The sequence below is a fragment of the Rhinolophus sinicus genome, chromosome 15 (genome assembly GCF_057876585.1).
Source record: "Rhinolophus sinicus isolate RSI-liver-muscle chromosome 15, RSI-T2T, whole genome shotgun sequence".
Classification (NCBI taxonomy): domain Eukaryota; kingdom Metazoa; phylum Chordata; class Mammalia; order Chiroptera; family Rhinolophidae; genus Rhinolophus; species Rhinolophus sinicus.
In genome coordinates, this window is record NC_142515.1 from 76,065,564 (window position 1) to 76,084,482 (window position 18,919).

General features: G+C 44.0%; 2 protein-coding genes across 6 annotated transcripts in view; one reads left to right on the forward strand and one right to left on the reverse strand.

The window, feature by feature from the left end:
* The window catches only part of SAFB2 (scaffold attachment factor B2), a 30,153-nt gene extending 22,563 nt beyond the window's left edge, over positions 1–7,590 (reverse strand). For both annotated transcript variants that reach the window (XM_019710757.3, XM_074337653.2), the window contains exons 1-4: positions 7,284–7,590; positions 6,102–6,189; positions 1,627–1,691; positions 1,341–1,541 (exon numbers count right to left, since the gene is read on the reverse strand). In XM_019710757.3, the coding sequence (XP_019566316.2) occupies positions 1,341–1,541; positions 1,627–1,691; positions 6,102–6,189; positions 7,284–7,469 (540 nt within the window). In that variant the 5' untranslated portion in view covers positions 7,470–7,590. The remainder of the gene's footprint in view (positions 1–1,340; positions 1,542–1,626; positions 1,692–6,101; positions 6,190–7,283) is intronic.
* A 174-nt stretch (positions 7,591–7,764) lies between these two features.
* SAFB (scaffold attachment factor B) overlaps positions 7,765–18,919 on the forward strand; it is a 34,571-nt gene continuing 23,416 nt past the window's right edge. For 2 of the 4 annotated variants that reach the window (XM_088792309.1, XM_019710761.3), the window contains exons 1-2: positions 7,765–8,140; positions 11,785–11,869. In XM_088792309.1, the coding sequence (XP_088648435.1) occupies positions 7,778–8,140; positions 11,785–11,869 (448 nt within the window). In that variant the 5' untranslated portion in view covers positions 7,765–7,777. The remainder of the gene's footprint in view (positions 8,141–11,784; positions 11,870–18,919) is intronic. The other 2 variants (XM_088792307.1, XM_088792308.1) reach the window with 1 other exon arrangement.

The following is an 18,919-nucleotide window of genomic DNA, read 5'->3' on the forward strand; positions in this document are numbered from 1 at the left end:
CTGTTGGACTATTTGGTTCATGACCTGCCTCCCTGCCCTGACGCCGACTCTAGGACTGGGTGACACCAGCACTGCTGACAGGGGCTCGCAGATGGTAGGTATTCTGTCAGCACTGCCCAGATGAACAAATTCATTTCCCAGGCAGTTTCCACACACTGTTGGTCAACACACACCACCCAGCCACAGAATTCCCAAAGCAGAACTCAAAACTTTGGAACCCTCCAATTTCACTTGGTAGCAACCCTTTTAAACTAACAGTAACTGGGCACTTTCTTTTTGAGTGTTTTATTTAAAACAAACACTTGACTGTTTTCTCTTTTTACTATTTACTATACAAAAATAAACAAACAAAAACCCCAACTTAAAGGCTACTAAATTTGAAGGCCTTTTACCATTTTAAGTGAAATAAAAAAACATCCTGTCCCAGATATTTTTCTCTTTTCTAGGTTTGAACCTTATAACCTGGATGCTTCCATTAACAAAGGAGTTAGAAACCAAGCCCATGCTCTGGAAATGATTAACATGACACAACAGGATCGCGGTGGGGGGACAAATCAGTTGCTCAATGCTACTCTAGGTCAAGGTGCTGCTGCCTGGAGTTTGTGACTTTCAACCTTTAAGGTTTAAAGTTCAGTCCTATGAGGGCACTTTTTCAGTTTAAAGCTAATGCCATAAGTAAATAAAATAACTGAACTAGAATGGCATGGGACATTGGCATGGGATTAAAATGGCCATCAATTCCAGGACGGCCACCACTGAGAGCTCTACACCAAAATCCGGGGGTGAGACGTGGGCGAAGTGACACTGGTAGCGGAATTAAAGCCCTCCCTTACACACATGGACACTGAGAGTGGATCCCTTTCCCAGGAGGGGTTCTTCTGAGGGGACAAATATTTTTCTTCACTATATCCCACATCTTTTAATGTAACAGTCTAATCTGCGCAAAGAGTAAGTTTTCTAAAATATCAACAGGATTATCTGGATGATGAGGTTCTAAATGGTTATTATCTTTCTAGTTTACCTGTTTTTTTCAAGGGAAATACTTTTTTCAGTGGTGCCACCTTTTATGATTTATGCTTAGAAAGCGTCGCCTGCCCAACTGTCAAAATTTTCTCCGGCACCACAGAGAAGTTACCCATTAGTTAATATCTGACCTAGGGGAGCTCCCATGCACATAATTTATCACCTAGGTTCAGATACCAAATTAAGTGTTTATGGTAATGGGTGCGTCGGCGTTTGCTTTTTCCTCCACCCCCAGCATGCTCGTGCCCACATAAACAGCACACGAGCCCTGGAAGCCTCGGGCTACTGGCTCCACGCACTGTCTCCGAGTTACCTACAGCAGGTTCCGCGAGCTGAGCCGGGAGCTCCCTCAGCTGCGCAGCCACATAGTCTTTGCTGTCACACAGGGAATCGAGGATGCTGTCTGTGCCATCGTCCCCAAAGTCTGGAGCGCTGTTCTCGACGTCAGCTTCTCCTAACACACTGACGTCCATCATGTCAACATTCTGCAAGCTCTCGAAACTTGCTTCCATGTCCTCCTGGAAAGAGGAAGAAGAGGTGCCCATGACCAGGCGGGTCAGGATTCGCAACTCCTGCTGCCATCTCCACGGTCACACCACGTACCTGCCCGTCTCTGGAATCCTCTTCCAGGCCATTGTCTTCTGTGCCTTCTTCCTCCATCTTCTGTCCTAATTACAGAATAATTGTTCAATCAGATTATGCTCAGATCTGGCCTCATACTTAGCTTATGCTGGGTGATAGATTTCAATCTTGGTGAGAACATGTTACAAGGAAACTAGAAGTGCCCGTTCTATCATGTGTAATTTTGTCTCTATTGGGACAGGAATATCTAGGATTTCCCTAATACTATCAAAGTATTTTGAATCTTGCACCAAATATCTAAGCTTCAAAAGATTTCAAAACCACTCTAAAGAGAAACATCCCAAAAGAGTGAGCAAAGGATAACAGGCATTTTTCAACAGACATAATTCAAAAAATGTAATACCCATCTAGTAATCAAAGAACTGCGTCCTCAAATAACATTCTGGGTCATTAACTTGCTGGTTCTCCCTACATTCCACCCATTTCAAGCAAGCCGCCTGCCTTTAGTCATTCTTCAGCTCAGCCACCCTTTTTTGCAAGGCAAAGGCTACCATCAAGTCCATGATCATCCTGGGTCTTGAGAATGCAAAAGAACTACTTAGAGTTAATGTTAGGTGTTCCCAAAAGGGGCGGAGGAGAAGAGAGTGGAAACTTCTAGACTCAGAAGCGAAGTAAAATCTCTGGGCTCCACATGTATCAAAAGCCTTAAAAATGTACACGCCCTTTATTCCAGGAGTTCCCCTTAGGACGTGTGCTAAAATGTCTGGCAGGACATTCAAAACATAGGCATTTATTCCATCTAGAAAGTATACACAGCCTAAACATCTGACACGGAAACAAATTATAGCACATTTTGTTCATTTGTGGGACACCGGTATGGGGAGTCGATGGGGAGAGTGGGGTAATCTGACAATATCTGGAGACATTTTTAGGGTCACACTGGGGCTACTGACATCTAGTGGATAGTGAGTGACCAGGGATACTGCTCACCATACCATGATGCACAGGACAGAGCCCTACCACAAAGAATTCTTCCCTCCAAATTGTCAAGTGCCGAGGCTGTGAGCCCTTATGATACACCATATATATGATGTCTTGCAACTTAAAAAAAAAAGCTCTTAAACAATATTTAATATGATAAAATGCCCATAAAGTTAAAACAAACAAAAACCACGTAGATCTACTTTTATTAAAACACACGTGTGTTTGTATACCTGTAAGTGAGAAGGTGCATATAGACGGATATGATGGAGGCACTCACCAAAAGTGGTTAAAATACTGAGTGGTCTGATTAGAGATAATTTTATTTTCACACGTGTACTTTTTACATTTTTCAAATTATCGAAAAGTATTATTTTTATAATTTTTAAAAATGATAAAATTAAACATAAAAAACCTCAATCTTTCATGAAAGATTCAAACTGCAACGTTAAGTATTTCATTCACTATTATTATCAATAAGCACCCAAGAAAAGCAGTTTTATTACATGTCAGGCACTGCTCTCTACATTTTATTACATCTTACGATGCTAGCAGGTTTATTATCCACACTTGACACGTAAGAACTTGGTTTAGGAACAAAGTTGGTACTCAAAAACCCAGCTGTATCACTTCCGACTATATCTAAACCCAGCATATGCTTTTGAGATACACTGTCTAAAAATGTTTGGTAATTGCACCCAATTTTTCTAGGCCTCTAAATAGTAGCCTGCAGTGCTCACACAGGATGTAAACAGGAGAGATGTACACCCTAACATTTCATCACAAAGTGCCTTAAATGAGAGTGGGAATGACACATGCTGAGCAGACAGGGCCTGGTCTACACTGACTAAAAGCTGAAATGGGGGCTGGGAACAGGACTGAAACTAGAAAATCTAATTTTAATCCCACACAAAACCTAATTCAAAATTTTAACCTTTCAAAACACACCCACAAGTCTTTCACAATTTTGCCTGTTTAGATGAGTTAGGAGAGCGGTCTCTTGTCCTGAGTATGAGGAAATTTTTTCTAAGTTTAGCTACTTTTTACTTTTGAAAGGCAAGTCACTTACGAATTCCCAGAATTAGTCCCACTTTGTGGCACAGACTTTGGAAACGATTGGTGGTAGTTCCTAATCACTTTTATGTAACCTCAAGGACCTAATTTCGACCAGAGGGGTCTTATATTTCATATCACTAACCACGAGCCCAGACACCTCTAAAGAACATGCTAGCTCAACCACCTACAGGTGCTGTCCTCTACCCCTGACCTCGGCCACCTGTTCTTCTCTGGGCGTTGATGACTTCTCTGGAAAAGCAAGGGGAAAGGACCCGTGCTAAAGTGGCACCAATGCAAGTAACTATTACCACAGCTTCCTGGACAAAAGGCTAACTCCAAGTAGTTTTGATTTGACCCAGGCTTTCATCTAGACATTCAGACAGTTTTCTGAAGCACCCAGCTAAGGTTTAGTTTGTCTAATGATCTAAAGATCCGTTTGGAGCCAAGATCATTTTCATTAGTAAGTCTTGAACCTCATCAGTTTTAAATGACCATCTACATTAAAACTTTTCAAACTAATAGTAAGTTATTTCACAGCTATAGTAAAACAGACTTTCAGACCATGAATAATTTAACAGCGAAGCACACGAAAGTATTTGTATGTTCCCTGCTATGGACAGTCTCCCTCAGTCTGTATTTATTTATTTATTCAGTATTTATAACTGAAACATAGACCAATACAAGAGCAGCAAAAACATTGTTTTAAAATTAAACTTAAATGTAAATCCCTTTGTGTAACCTAATTTAAAAATTTAACCTTTCAAAACACGTGTGGTGTATAAGTTTTAACCAGTTAGATGAGTTATGGAAAAGTTGTCCTAAGAAAAGCTGTTAAGGGCTGGCCCGGTGGCTCAGGTGGTTGGAGCGCCACCGGTTCAATTCCCACACGGGCCAGTGAGCTGCGCCCTCCACAGCTAAGACTGTGAACAACAGCTCTCCCTGGAGCTGGGCTGCCGCGAGCAGCTGGAGGTTGCCGCAAGCAGCTGGAGGTTGCCGTGAGCTGCCGTGTGCTGCCACGGGCTACTGTGTGCCGCCATGAGCACCGGCGGTCAGCGTGAGTGGCCGGCAACCATCATAAGCGGCCGTGGGCTGCTGTGTGCTGCCGTGGGTTACCGTGTGCTGCCATGAGTGGCCAGCTGCCATCGTGAGCAGCCAGCAGAGCTGCCATGAGCTGCTGGGAGCGGCTGACCAACTGCCTCAGCCCCGTGGGAGCGCCAAGGCTCATAACACCAGCATGGGGAGCTGTGTCCTACACAACTAGACTGAGAAACAATAGCTTGAACTAGAGTGTGGGATGGGGAGGCAGAATGGGGGAAAAAAAGAAAGAAAAGCTGTTAAAAAGTAAACTGAATTATTGAAAACGATACAAATTAATTTTTTACATGCTAAGCAGCTGTCCTCCATTGCCTGAATTTAGCACTTCTGCAGATAAATGGGACATATACATCTGTCAGAAGTTTTGTGTGGCACCTTTCAAAAAAACAAGTCCATCACACAGGTGTGTTAAATTATACTGTCCCTGTCACTACAAAATCTAATAATGAGAATGACAGCCAATGAGGGTAGCAAGATTTCAAAGTTTTATGGAATTAAATTCTTCCAAAAATGACTTGTATCAAGCATAAAAAGGAATGAAGTGCTGATATATGTTATGACATAAATGAACCTTGAAAACATGACGCTCAGTGAAAGGCAGACACAAAAGACCACATACGGTATGATTCTATTTATATGAAATGTCCAGAATAAACAAAGCTATAGAGACAAAGTCAATAGACAACGCCGAGGGCTGGGGGCCGGGGAAATGGGGAATGACTGCTAATGGGCCTGGGGGTTTCTTTTTGGGGTGATAAAAATGTTCTAGAATTAGATACTGGTGACAGTTGCATAGCCTTGTGAATAAGCACTGCACCGACTAATTTAGACAGATGAATTTTATAGTATGTGAATTATACCTCATATTTTTTTTAAAAATCACACTGGTAAAACATAGGCTGGGTGCAAATACTCCGACAATCTATTTTGGACCCTAGAGAAGTTGGATTCTATTTAGTCTCGGGTTGTTGTCATTTTCCTTGTTTTAAGTCCTATTTTTTAAACCAGGAAGGAAGCCAAGCAGCAAGCAGGTGCACTCAGTTGCTCAAACCAGTTGGAGCAGCTTTCAGAGTGTGTCTTACTCTAGTACTTTTTTAACCCCAATGACAAGATCTGGGATGCTTTCAATACATACTTTAACTTTACTTGGCGCCTGCACAGCTCTTTACTTCTCCAGTACCCCTGACAGAGCTACTTGTTATTTGGTGAAGAGCAGACCTAATTATTACATGGAGGACAATGTGGGCCAAAGACATTCTCCTTCTGGCCTGGGCAGAAAGAGTGCTAAAAAACCAGTTCTCTAAGTAAGTTCTCTAAACACACACTCGGGCCTCACGCAGCAGTAAGTACAGGTGGATGGATACCTTTAACACATCTCTTTGCTGTCTTTTTGCTTGTGGCTTCCAATGTGATGCCGATTTCATCAGGATCCTGCCCTTCTTCCTTAACCGCCTGTCAGGAAGAGACGAGTTTTTACATTATCAAGAACTGCCGGACACATACTGTTCCTTGTAAGTAACAACCTCCTAGCACACAAAGGCAAACTCTTCCTTGCAAAGACCAAGTCTGGGTCTGCTATGTGGGCTGCAAGCCCAAAAGGCACAGGATGAATCCAATGCAATGTGGTTCCCTCTGGGCCCCATGCCCAGAAGACAAAGGGGTGTGTGAGCTGGGACCCCAGAATTGGGGTCAATGACCAGTTCCAAAATGGCCCCTAACCTTGAAACTGCCCAACCTTCTAGTTTAAGTTAATAACATAACACAAAAGCAGAAGCTTGTACTTGGTCTGCATTGGCCAAAGGCTGCGTGGTGTTCCACAGGCTATCTTTGACCTCTGGGGAAGAAGAACACCAAACAGACCAGGTCAGGGAGGTATCTGTGTCCCTGGCACAGGAGCGGGCACTCAACAGTAAACTCACCAAGTCCCTACCCTTAAGGAGCTTGTTCTGGTTGGGAAAACAACTATCCCCTGCACTTAACTTTGTGTTAAGTGCTGTGAGATGGGACAACACAGGATGATATAATAGAAGGAGGCAGGCAGGTGGAACTGCACTTTAGGGAGGGTGGTGGGGGAGGTGAAAGCTCAAACCCAAAATGACAACAAGGAGTCTGCCAGAAGACCTTGGAACAGTCCCGCGAAGGGCTTAAGTGCAAAGGTTCTGGGGACAGATACAACAACAGCCCCCTTTCCTGAAAGATCTCCAAGGTCCTTCAGTCATTCGTTCTCCAGAAGAAACTGAGGCACAGGAAGAGGAAGGCACTTGTCCAAGGTCACAGACCCGAGTCTCCAACTCAAGCCCTGGGAGAAGTCCAGGGGCCGCCCTAGTGGCTAAGAAGGCCGGCTGTCAGCGCACGTAAGGCTACAGGCTGGCAGAAGGCAAGAAACAGAGAGGGGCTGTGACAGGCCAAGGTCACACAGCTCGGGCGGGGGGTCGACCAAGATTGGGATGGGCCGGGGACACTCGGGTGCAGGAGTCGCGGTGACAGGCCCGCGTGGGGGCGTGCCCCGGCCTCCTGCGCCACCCCGGGTCCCCCTGCAGCCTCACCTTCTTGAGTCGCTCCATCAGGACGCTCTTGTTGCCGCCGGTGTCTAGGTTCCGCTTCTTTAGCTCCGCCCGTAAGTCGATCACCCGCAGGTCGCTGAGTCGTCGCGTCCCGGCCTCAGAGGCGCCCGGGCCGACAGTGGCCGTGCCAGAACCCGAGTCGCCGGACCCTGCCAGAGTCTCCGCCATCCCGGGTTTCCCGTCTCCGCCACCTACTCCCCACACCGCCAGGGGCTGTAGCGGCTTTGAGCACAAAATGGCGCCGCCTAAGAGGAAAACGCATTCGCTTCCTCCCGCCCCGCTTTCCGGCCGCGCATGCGCGCCGCCCCTACCAGCGTTCTTAGCCTCAAGTCGGCTACCGCGTAGCCCAACCGTTCGTTTCCCATCATAACGCGCAGGCGCTGTAACTGCAGCACGCATGCGTTCCGGCCCTTCGCGGCGGGAGGCCAGTGAGACGCAACGCGCCTGCGCACATCTCCCCAGAGCTCTCACCACGCATGTGCAGACGCGACGGGGAGCGTCGGTTCTGCGCCAGGTACGCCTGCGCAGAAGCGAGGCGCGCCGGGGCGGCTGGAGCGGTTCTCTGGCAGGCGGCGCCATTTTGTGCTAGAAGCCGAGATAAAACCAGCCTGGTTCTGTGTGAAGTGGGTGGCGGAGCCAGGGTCCCTGGAATGGCGGAGACTCTCTCAGGCCTAGGCGATTCGGGTGCGGCGGGCGCAGCGGCTCTGAGCTCCGCCTCGTCAGAAACCGGGACGCGGCGCCTCAGCGATCTGCGGGTGATCGATCTGCGGGCGGAGCTGAAGAAACGGAATCTGGACTCGAGCGGCAACAAGAGCGTTTTGATGGAGAGGCTCAGAAAGGTGAAGCTGGGGACCTGGGAGTGGGCAGGTGTTGGGTCAGGGGATCCCCGGCGGCCGCAACAGAGTTTCCCTGGCCTCAGGGCCCGCCTTCGGCCCCGTTTGCGGCCTGCGCCCGGTCTGGTGCTCCGCGCTTCTTCTGTGGCTCCTCCTAGGCCCGAGCAGGAGCTGAGAGCCCAGCCTGGCCCAGGTTCAAATCCTTGTGCCGCATTAGAGCGAGAAAAACAAAATCTGGACGCGAACGGAGGAAGCCGCTAGTGCTCTGCAGCTCTAGGTAGCGGGTGACATCGACCGAGGGCTTCTATTTTCCCCATCAGCCACTTCGCCGAGGGCCTTGCTCTCATTGTCTCTTCTCGGTTTCCAAAAGTGGACGGGAAACCCTGAAGTCCTCACTTCCTAGGCGAGGTAGGGGACTCGGTCAAGGTCACACGGCCGGGGTGAGGAGGCGACGGGATTTGAACCCAAGCTGGCTGATTCCGAGCCCGCTCTTGCCGCGGAGGTCTTTTCTAGGAAGGTAAACGTTCCTTGTTCGTTTAGAGCCAACAAGTCTTGAATAGGGAGTTAATTTATAAAGTAAACACGTCAAGAGAATGTTTAAAGGAGGAAAAAAGAACAGTTTAGGGGTTTTCAGCTCTAGCTTGGAGAACTAACATGGAAGGGAAAGTGCTATGTGTAATAGCGACCAGAAATGTAAAAGACAGACTTGGGGAGGACACCGAGATGGCTTCAGGACTTAAGGCAGGCAGAGTGTGGGCTCCCGTCACTGCGTCTGGACTCGGAGCTCTGCCAAGTCTCAGTGGGTTGATCTTGGGCATGGAAGACGTTTAATCCTCTCTGAGCCTGTTTCTTCTTGTGTAAAAAGGGAAGGAAAAAAAAAGGTGCTTTCCTGTTAGGACTAAGTGAGATTGCATGAAACAGGCGTGGCATGTTGCTTGGCACATGTAAACACTGAGGATATGATCGTTGTCACAATTCACTTTTCCTCTATGCCACCATGTTTCATTTTGAAAACGGGGCTTCTAATCCCTACCTTGAGGGGTTCTGAAGGCCAGGTGTGAAAACCATGAAATGTCTGCATCCCTTACATTTTCCTTATTCCTATTGGTTTCTTTTTTTGCCTTTTTCCCATCTAGGTCCTCTTGCCTTGGGACCCTCACAGCTGGGACCCCTATCCCCCTCACCCTGCAGACAGTGTGGTTTGTGACTCATTCCACCCTTTTGGCTCAACAATTGAAGATTGGGGTTTTATTTTTTATTAATTGTTATTAAGAGGAAGTAGGGATTACTTGTTTTCCAGATGAGGAAGCTTGGGTTTGTGAATGGTGAGTTGATATGCTCAGAGTCAGTTGGGGTCTGTCTTTTTTTTTTAAAGAACTGGGTTTTTACATTTTTATTTTTTATTTTTTTATTTTTATTGGGGAAGGGGAACAGGACTTTATTGGGGAACAGTGTGTACTTCCAGGCCTTTTTTTTCCCCAAGTCAAGTTGTTGTCCTTTCAATCTTAGTTGTGGAGTGTGTTGTTCAGCTTCAAATTGTTGTCTTTTCAGTCTTAGTTGTGGAGGGCGCAGCTCAGCTCCACGTCCAGTTGCCGTTTTCTAGTTGGCGGGGGCGCAGCCCACCATCCCTTGTGGGAGTCGAACCGGCAACCTTGTGGTTGAGAGGACACGCTCCAACCAACTGAGCCATCTGGGAGCTCAGTGGCAGCTCAGCTCAAGGTGCCGTGCTCCATCTTAGTTGCAGGGGGCAGAGCCCACCATCCCTTGCGGGACTCGAGGAATTGAACCGGCAACCTTGTGGTTGAGAGCCCACTGGCCCATGTGGGAACCGAACCGGCAGCCTTCGGAGTTAGGAGCATGGAGCTCTAACTGCCTGAGCCACCAGGCCGGCCCAGTTGGGGCCTTTCTAACTAGAGCTTTCACTACTAGTAGTGTTTCTTTCACTACTGATACTGACTTCCTTTACTCTTAGCAGGCAGCTCATCGACCAAGATGGTTACCTGGGAAAATGCAAGGAAAGAGGGTTGGCACTTGGGGAGATGTGGTCCCTGCTCTTCACCACCAGGATCTCCTATCAATAAAGCCAAATTGGGGGTGGGGGGTATCCTTTTTCCCCCCCAGACATTCCAAAAACCTGCAAAGCTGATAAGATGACATTGAGCTTTCCTGTCTGGCTGGTGGCTGAGACTGGTGTGGGACTTCAGGAATCTTCCATCATTGTCATCTCTGAGGGGACAGATCCATCCCTGCTTCTCCCTCCTTTCAGTTTCTTGGGGATGTGGCCACAATACATAAATACTGTCAGCCTGTATACACATCTCCTGTCCTGCCCAAGCAAGTCTGGAATTTCTGAACTTCTCTTTCTCTCCCACTTCTGTCATCCAGTTTGTGTCCCTTTGTTTATTTTTCCAAGAAGAGCAAAAAGAGGAAAAGAGAACACAACTGTAATTTGCCAAGGCTCATAAGGATGTCTCAGAGCCCTCAGTGCCCCTAGGGATGACCCTGTAAACACTGCACCCAGAAGAGACATACTGAGGGTGAAATATATCCTCCTATCTGGGACAGTTCTAGTGGTGTTCCAGAATTGTCTGTCCCCAACAAGAGGGTGAGAGACTTTCTGGTTGTCTGCTCTTTGATCCCAAAGCAGAACTCTCCAACTCCTGGCTCTGGCTTTAGAGAGAAGAGATACATTTTCTTTGCTCCTGGTACAGATTAGGTGTGGAACACCCCCACGCTTGTTCCCCCAACCCCATTCTAAATTCATACTTACCAAACTGGAAAACTCCTGAGAATCTGAGACTCCTAAAACTGTCTAGAAATAAAACACAGTATTTGAAGGGGGTTTAAATGAAAATAATGCTCACAGTAAAGAAAGAAAGGATTATTAGTAAAACCTAAACATGAAGCCCAGTATCCAGGGATGTCATTGACGTGTTCTGTACTGATTTGCTGAGCACGGGAGGGGGCTGTTGAAGTGAATGACCAGTCCTTGGGGTGGGAGGCTGGGCTTGCCAGGAGCTCCTTCTAAGTCTATGCTTTGAGGTAGGTCCCCTAGTGGTTGAGAGCAAGACCCCTGGAGTCAGTCATAGATGTGTATGATTAGATAAGGTAATGCATGTCATGCCTGGTCCCATGCCACGCACAGCAGGAACTCAGCCAGTGAGTGTTAGTAGTCTTTCCAGACAGTGCCGGTGCAGGTGAGGCATGGAGCTGGGGGTCTCAGAAGGTCGGACAGCACATTGCTGGGCGAAATCATAGGAAACTGGAGCGTGCTCTTTCCCTTTTTGAGTGCCCTTGAGCCCAGGAATAGGATGAAGCAGATTGTGGTGATAATGTTAAAAATAAGCCTAATGTTCGTTTAGTGCTAGCTTTACATGCATAATAGAGTTCTCACGACAGCATTTCAGGGTAAGTACTTTTATTAGCTCCATGTTCCAGAATAAAAAAACAAACTCCGCGTGATTAAGTAAAGCTGAGAACTGGTTAAGTCTGACGCTACCAGTTCTGACTCCTGAGCCCTTCCTTCAAGGTGTAGAGCAAGAGAATGAATGAAAGGGGTAGTGGGAAGCATTTCCGAATCAGCAGCCTGGAGCTTCTGTGAAAATCAAGTCTGTGTGCTGACTTTTGGTGAACTTTTATCTTCTCTTTAGGCAATTGAAGATGAAGGGGGTAATCCTGATGAAATTGAAATTACCTCAGAAGGAAACAAGAAGACATCAAAGAGATCCGGCAAAGGTATTGAGGACTTTATGAGTTCTGCTAACATTAAGAGGTTTCTTCAAAACTGCTTTCTTTGCTAATGTGCCTTGTTTACTAGGTTGTATTTGGGGCCTGTGAATTGCTCTGTGAATCAAAAAAGCCTGGAACGAATGAAGCCTTGCGTGTTCTTTCAAGATCCCTCTACTGTATTTTGTTTCTGTGCTACTTGGGAATTCAGAGTGTGGAAGAGGTATTTACACCTCTACTCATTTCCTTCTGTAGGTTGCTCAGCAGCCCTTGCTTATCCAGAACCTTAACCTTAGAGTATAGAGAGTATTTAGGATGGCTTGAGTTTCCTATTGTTCTGACTTCCAGAAACTAACTTCCCTTTTACCATCTGACCAAAACAGAGTTGTCATTTTTACAGATAGTGCTTTCAGAAACTACCTGCCCTATAAAAACACGTTCCACGTGGCATTAATGACCTTAGCATCTGACCCAGGCCTCCGCTTCCCACTTCCTCCCCCTGCCACCTTCCTCTACTATGTTCTGGGCTTTCATCCGGCCACAGACGTGGTTCACTCTTGGCCCTCTGTGCTCTGTCCACACGCTCCTGTTTCCCATCTGTCTGCATTCGCATCCTATCAAGAGACAACTTCTGATCCCACCCGGAGCCACTCATGTCTCCCCGGGTCCTCTGTACTGCTATGGCTTAGTTCCTTATACCTTGCTGATGTCATTCTGCCTGTGTAGTAGCCAGATTGTTGAAGGCAGGGCCTGTATCTTCTTTGTTTTTCTTCCCCCTCAGCATTTACTCAGTAATTTAATAACACAACTACTGTTTTAAGAAAGAATCAGCTAAAACTGGGTGTTTGGACTGGTCTAAAAGTTCCCTTGGTTGGTTGGAAACTTTGTTGCTCAGGCCCCAAAACAAAATGAAATACATGACCTGGCCAGTGGGTTTGAAATAAATGCCTAAGAGGCAGGCACACTGTGGTGTAAGCTCTGGGTGTCTACCAGTTAGTGACCTCACCTTGGAATGGAGTCACTTCTGTGGTCCTTTGTACGTTATGCATTTTTGCCTTTGCCCGAGTAAATGTCAAAGAGTACTGGAAAATCGACAGAGAAAGACTGTTGTGGCGGGGGAAAATGGAGCCAGTGGATCGTCCTTTTGCTCTTCCTTTTCATTAAAAAATAAATAAATAAATAAAAAATACTTGTACATAGGGTTTTTAAAAGTACAGACATGCATTAAGTAAAATGTAGTTTTTTCCCGATTGGGAGGCAGCCTGTTAGAAGGTTGAACATGTTTCCCCAGACTTTTCTGTGTGTTATGCAGTCATTGAAAAATAAATACATTAGGGTGCACATACACCTGTGTACATGTCTTTTTCTTTCCTTTAAAAAACTATGTCCTACTATATAAAATATTTTATGATTTGCTTTTTTTTTACTTAAGATGTTAAGGACGTCTTTCCAAAGTGCTACAAGTAAAGCCCCAATACTTTTTTAATAGCTTAATGTAATCCTTCCTATGATGTACCACAACTTAGTTCATCAGTCTCCTTATTTCTAAACTTTTGAGATTTTTTTTTTCCAATTTTCACTCGGCATTTCCAATTTTCAGTGCTGCCACGAACCAGAAATGTCTCTGTGGTTGAAGGAATATATTTTTTGATGACTAACTAGAAGTAGAAGTCTGGGATCAAAGGATATGTGCGTTTTATTTTAAAATAGCTACTCCAACAGGCTATACTAGTTAATCTCTCACCCAACTGTGGAGGGGGAGTGCCTGTTTCTTTAAACTCTGGTAACACTGAGTATTATTTATCTTTTTAAATGTTCTCTCTTATATAGAAGAAAGGTATTTTGTTGTGTTTATCTGCGTTTCTCCACAGGTAAAGTTTTCATTTGCATTTCTTTACAGATTAGAGGGTTTCTGATAATTGGCCATCAGTGTTTTCTGAATTGCCTTTTCTACCCTTTGCCCATTTTTTCTACTGGTTGTTTGTTTTCTTGACTTTTGAGTGCTATTTATAAAATGTCGTAATTGTTTTTTTTCCCCAGACTGTCTTTTGACTTATCTGGTTTGTGGTGTTTTGGTCATTACATTTTTAATCATTTATACTGACTGTGCTGTCAACCTATGCTATGTGGTTTGTAGATTTTATGTTTTTAAAGGCCCTTCCTTGCTTTAAAATTACAGAAAATATTCTACATTGTAGAGTAATAGTTATGGTTTTATTTTTACATTTGGATGTTTAGTTCATTTGAAACTTACCTTTGCAAATGGTGTGAGGTAGAAAAGGATCAAAATATGGAATATTTCTATCAGATTCCTGTTGCCCTTTCTCAGTCACACTCCTCCCCTATGACCTCCTCTCCCCCCCCATCCTGCCCCCACGTAATTACTTTCACCATAGGTAGGTTTTGCCTTTTCTGGAACTTCATATAAAATTAAAACCATTCAGTACGGACTCTTTTGTGTCCGGTTTCTTTTCTTGGCCATAATTCATTCTATCTGGAGCTTTACAGTAAATTTTGATATTTGATAGAGCAAGTCTGTAAGTTTCGCTGAATTATTTTCAACTACCTTATTAGATTGTATCAAGATTTTAACAGCATACTGATTAGTTTAATCAGAATCCTTGAAAGCATAGCTCAAGTAGTCTCAGCACTCCTCCAAAATAATAGTCTTACGCCAATAATTTGTTTAGCAGAATCTTTTAAAAATAATTACCAGGAAAGTAAATTTAACTGGAAAAGCAAAATCAGCATGTTTGCTTTTTTTTTTATTATTATTATTATTTTAAGGCAGGTGCAGCTCACAGTGGCCCATTTGGGGATCAAACCAGCAACCTTAGTGTTATCAGCACCACGCGCTAACCAACTGAGCTACCCGGTCACCCCCAGCACGTTTGCTTTTTATTAAACTATTACCCAAAACTGTGTTACTGGATTGTTTTGGGTTTGTTTGTTTACATGTGTATATTTTTCCCTGAACTATTTTAGAATAAGTTGCAGGCATGTGCCCCTTTGCCCTACATACTACAATATCGCCTAAAAGCAAGGACATTACATAACTATGGTTATCAAAATCAAGAAGTTAGCTGGATGGCTCAGTTGGTTAGAGCGAGCTCTTAACAAGGTTGCCGGTTTGATTCCCACATGGGATGGTGGGCTGCGCCCCCTGCAACTAAAGATTGAAAACGGTGACTGGACTTGGAGCTGAGCTGCTCCCTCCACAACTAGATTGAAGGACAACGACTTGACTTGGAGCTGATGGGCCCTGGAGAAACACACTGTTCCCCAACATTCCCCAATTGAAAAAAAAAGTTAGCATCGATACAATACTATTATCTAAGTTTAGACCTGACCTTATTTAGATTTCAGCATTTGTTTCAGTAACATTCTTCGTAGTACAGAAGAAAAATCAGAGTCATGCATTGCGTTCAGTTATCATGTCTCTTTGGTTTCTTTTAATCTGAAACAGATCGCAAGTCTTGCGTTATAGTTGTGACACCGCCATTTTTGAAAGTATAGACCACTTATTTAAAGACTGTTTTTTTTATTTTGCTTTTTCAAGTGATTAGGTTCAAATTGTACATTTTTGTCAGCAATACCTCCAGAAGCGCTATTCTCAGTGTAGCTTCTCCAGAGACACATGGTGTTTGTCCATTTGAGTAACCCACAGTGTTGATCAGGTTTCTCCACTGGAAAGTTACTACCTTACCCTTTGTCATTGTATCTATGGGGACAATACTTGGAGACTTACATACTTACATTTAGTACTAAATATCCTGTTCCTCCTCCACTAGTTTCGGCATCCACTGATTCTTCTCCAATAGTGATTTTCTAAATTTATTATTCCTTCTACATCTGTTAGTTGGTTTTCTACCTACCATAAGCCCTTCTTCCCCATTTATCAGTGTGAACTTTATTCATAGGTTGTAAGACTTTATGATTATTATTTTAAATTTTGATGTTCAAATTGTCCCAATGAGAGCCCTTCAAGCTGGCCCTTGTGTCTTTTTTGACATGTCCATGTCATTGTTTGAGCACTTGTTACTTTCTGATGTAAGAGGGTGTTCCAGTCTCTTGTACTTTCCCTCCCCCACCCCAAGAATCAGCCATTTCTTCCAAGCAACCGGATCCTTTTTGAGGAGGGTGGTTGTGGCACTCTGTTACTGGGATGTCAGCTCCTTCTAGGCCAGTGCTGGGTTTGTAAGGTCTATTGGGCTGAATATGCCTCATTCTGGTAAGGCACTCAGAACTAAGCCAGTGACAACTTCAGAGATGTGAGAAAATAAAGCCCTGGCTGATACACACAGTGTACTTACCAAACTCACTGGCTAGTTAGAATTGTTTGTCACTTCACATTCTCTTGCATTTTGAGGTGGCAGTGATATCTTCTGTAAGTCAAAGACTTATTGTTCAGCAAGATGCTGCCAGATGGGTGTGTGTGTGTGTGTGTGTGTGTGTGTGTGTAGTATTGTTAAATAGGAAATGATGCTGAAAGGAGCTATTCAAGACCTATGATATAGTTCATTTTGAGGAAGTTTTTCTAGATGTGATGATTTCATATAAGAAAGTTGTCCATTCCCCCCAAAGTAACTTAAAAAGAAACTTTGAAATTTGTCTATTCTAAAATTAATCTAAAAAAGAATAAACCCAAGAATAACGAAAATTTTGAAAAACCAGTGAGGCAGACTTGTCCTGATTTTAACAGGATATTAGGACCAGGGAAGTTTTAGGATTTACTCATTTTAAAGGTAGCACTAAAGATTTTTCAATAAATGATGTTAAGAACAATTGGCTATCTGACGGTGGGGAAAACTATTCTTACCTCCTACTGTGCAAAACAGAAATTCCAGCTAGGATAGTACTTTTATAGTGGTAAGGAAGGCTTGAAATGAGACTAAAACTGAGAGACTATAAAGAAAAATAAATTTGATTACATAAAAGATTTAAGCTTCCCAACAAAAGACACCATAAATAATTAAGACACACAACAGACTAGGAGAAAATATTACAGCATATAAATATCCAGAAAGCAATAAATATTTCTACAAATCAATAAGGAAAATAAAAAATCCAGTTGACAAAAAGCAGAAGACTGAATGAGCAGTTCACAAATAGAAGAAACAAATGTGACCTATAAACAAAAAAAGATTCCCATGTTAGCAATTGAAGGACAACACACAAAAATAATGAGATACCATTTTTGCCTATCACACTGGTAAAAATGTATACCATTCCTAATATCCCACGTTGGTAAGGGTGTGAGAAATGGGCAGTTTTCGGAATGATCAACTAACAAAGCCTCTTGGCGGGTAAGTAAGGAACATGCACAGTATGGAATACAAGATGGCAGTATATCAGTGTCCATAGTGCAGGAAAACATCTCAAGGCCTGTTACCGAGTGACGGCAAGTTACAGCAAGTATAGAATATAATCCCATTACATAAGGAGTTTATTTCCGTTTATATGTGTATGTAAATGCCCAAGAAAACGTTTTGAAAGTCTACCAAGGAATACCGTGGGCAGAAGGGAAACTAGCTTTTTCCATATATTTAGGAGGGAGCATCCTTTTTTCTTTTAACTTTTTTATTTTATTTAATTTTTTTATTTACTTAAGTGTGTTTTCCCAGGACCCATCAGCTCCAAGTCAAGCAGTTGTTTCAGTCTAGTTGTAGAGAGCGCAGCTCGCAGTGGCCCATGTGGGGATCGAACCAGCAACCTTGTTAAGAGCACCGCGCTCTAACCAACAGAGCTACTTCGCCACCCCAGGAGGGTACATCTTTTATTAGTGAAGTAAAATTTACAGTGAAATGAGTGCATCTTTTCATGAATGTATTTGTATAGTTACGTCACTGTGTCTGTGTGATCAAATAAAAATAAGCAGTGGTCCGCCCACACGGGGTGCTATGAGGGAGTCCCAGCAGAAGTAGAGGGAGGCAGCCCACCAGGCGAGTGTGGCCATAATCACCAAGGCAGAAGCTGAGCAGGGAGCTGGGGTGGCATCACAGGCAAGAGGGCCAGGAGCAGGTTCTGGAGCAAGAACGACAGTGCCTGTCGTTTGGAGGCTGCGAACAAAGCTGGCAGTTTACTTTATGGAGGATGGATTTGAGGGGCACTTTTTCCTTTAGTATAAAGACAGACGGTGTTTTAGTTTTTGCTGGAGAGCAATTTTTTCCCCCCAGAAGCAACAATTTTTTAAATTGTATAATTTTTAAAATGAACAAAGTAAAAAGACAAATGACAAACTGGGAAAATACTTGCAACTTATGTCACAAACAGTAGGCTTCTATACCTAATATGCAAGACCCTAAAAATTCTACATACCGGTAGCAGCAGTATCCAAGGAGAAATATACTCAAAAGTAAAGATAACATTTGTAGCAGCCACTGATCCTTGGGGTACCAGAAAAATGTGGGGTATAGGTACAGGTAGAAAGAGAGTGATATTTTTCATTTATGTTAATTTGGCATTAACCACACCATTTTTCATCTTTGGAAGGTAAGGTGTCTTTTCCCAAATAGTGATTGTTGAGAAGTATCCTAGTGGGGGCACATGCTTTCTATATTGAAAACTAAACATTCCTAAGACTGCATGTTCACTTGGTATTTCTAACTATGAGCTGTTGTCCCCCGGAAGGGATTTGGGCTGCAGTGTACCTGTGCCGCTGCTCAGAAGGAAAGGCAGTCATAAGAGTGGAAACCCCTGATCCTGCTTGATGAAAATGTGCTGCCTTTTTTGTAAAAGAGAGAAATACAGTATAAAGGGTGGCAAGTTTGTGGTAACCTACTCAGATTTTTCCTAGTCACTAGAACAGAATTGGACAAAAAGCAGTGTACATGTTCCAGAACGATAGCAGCTTTATCAAATCTAGTAAAACTGGGGAATGCTGCTGGGGCATCTTCCTGGTGTATGAATAAAGACCATTGGTTGAGTTCGAAACGTCTTTTGAAACCCAAAGCATATTTTGTCATAAGATTATCATAAAATGGTAAATGGGTCCCCAGCCAGCAACCAAGGCTATTTGTACATAATGTACTGAGTTCTAGTATTAGTATGAACAATCTC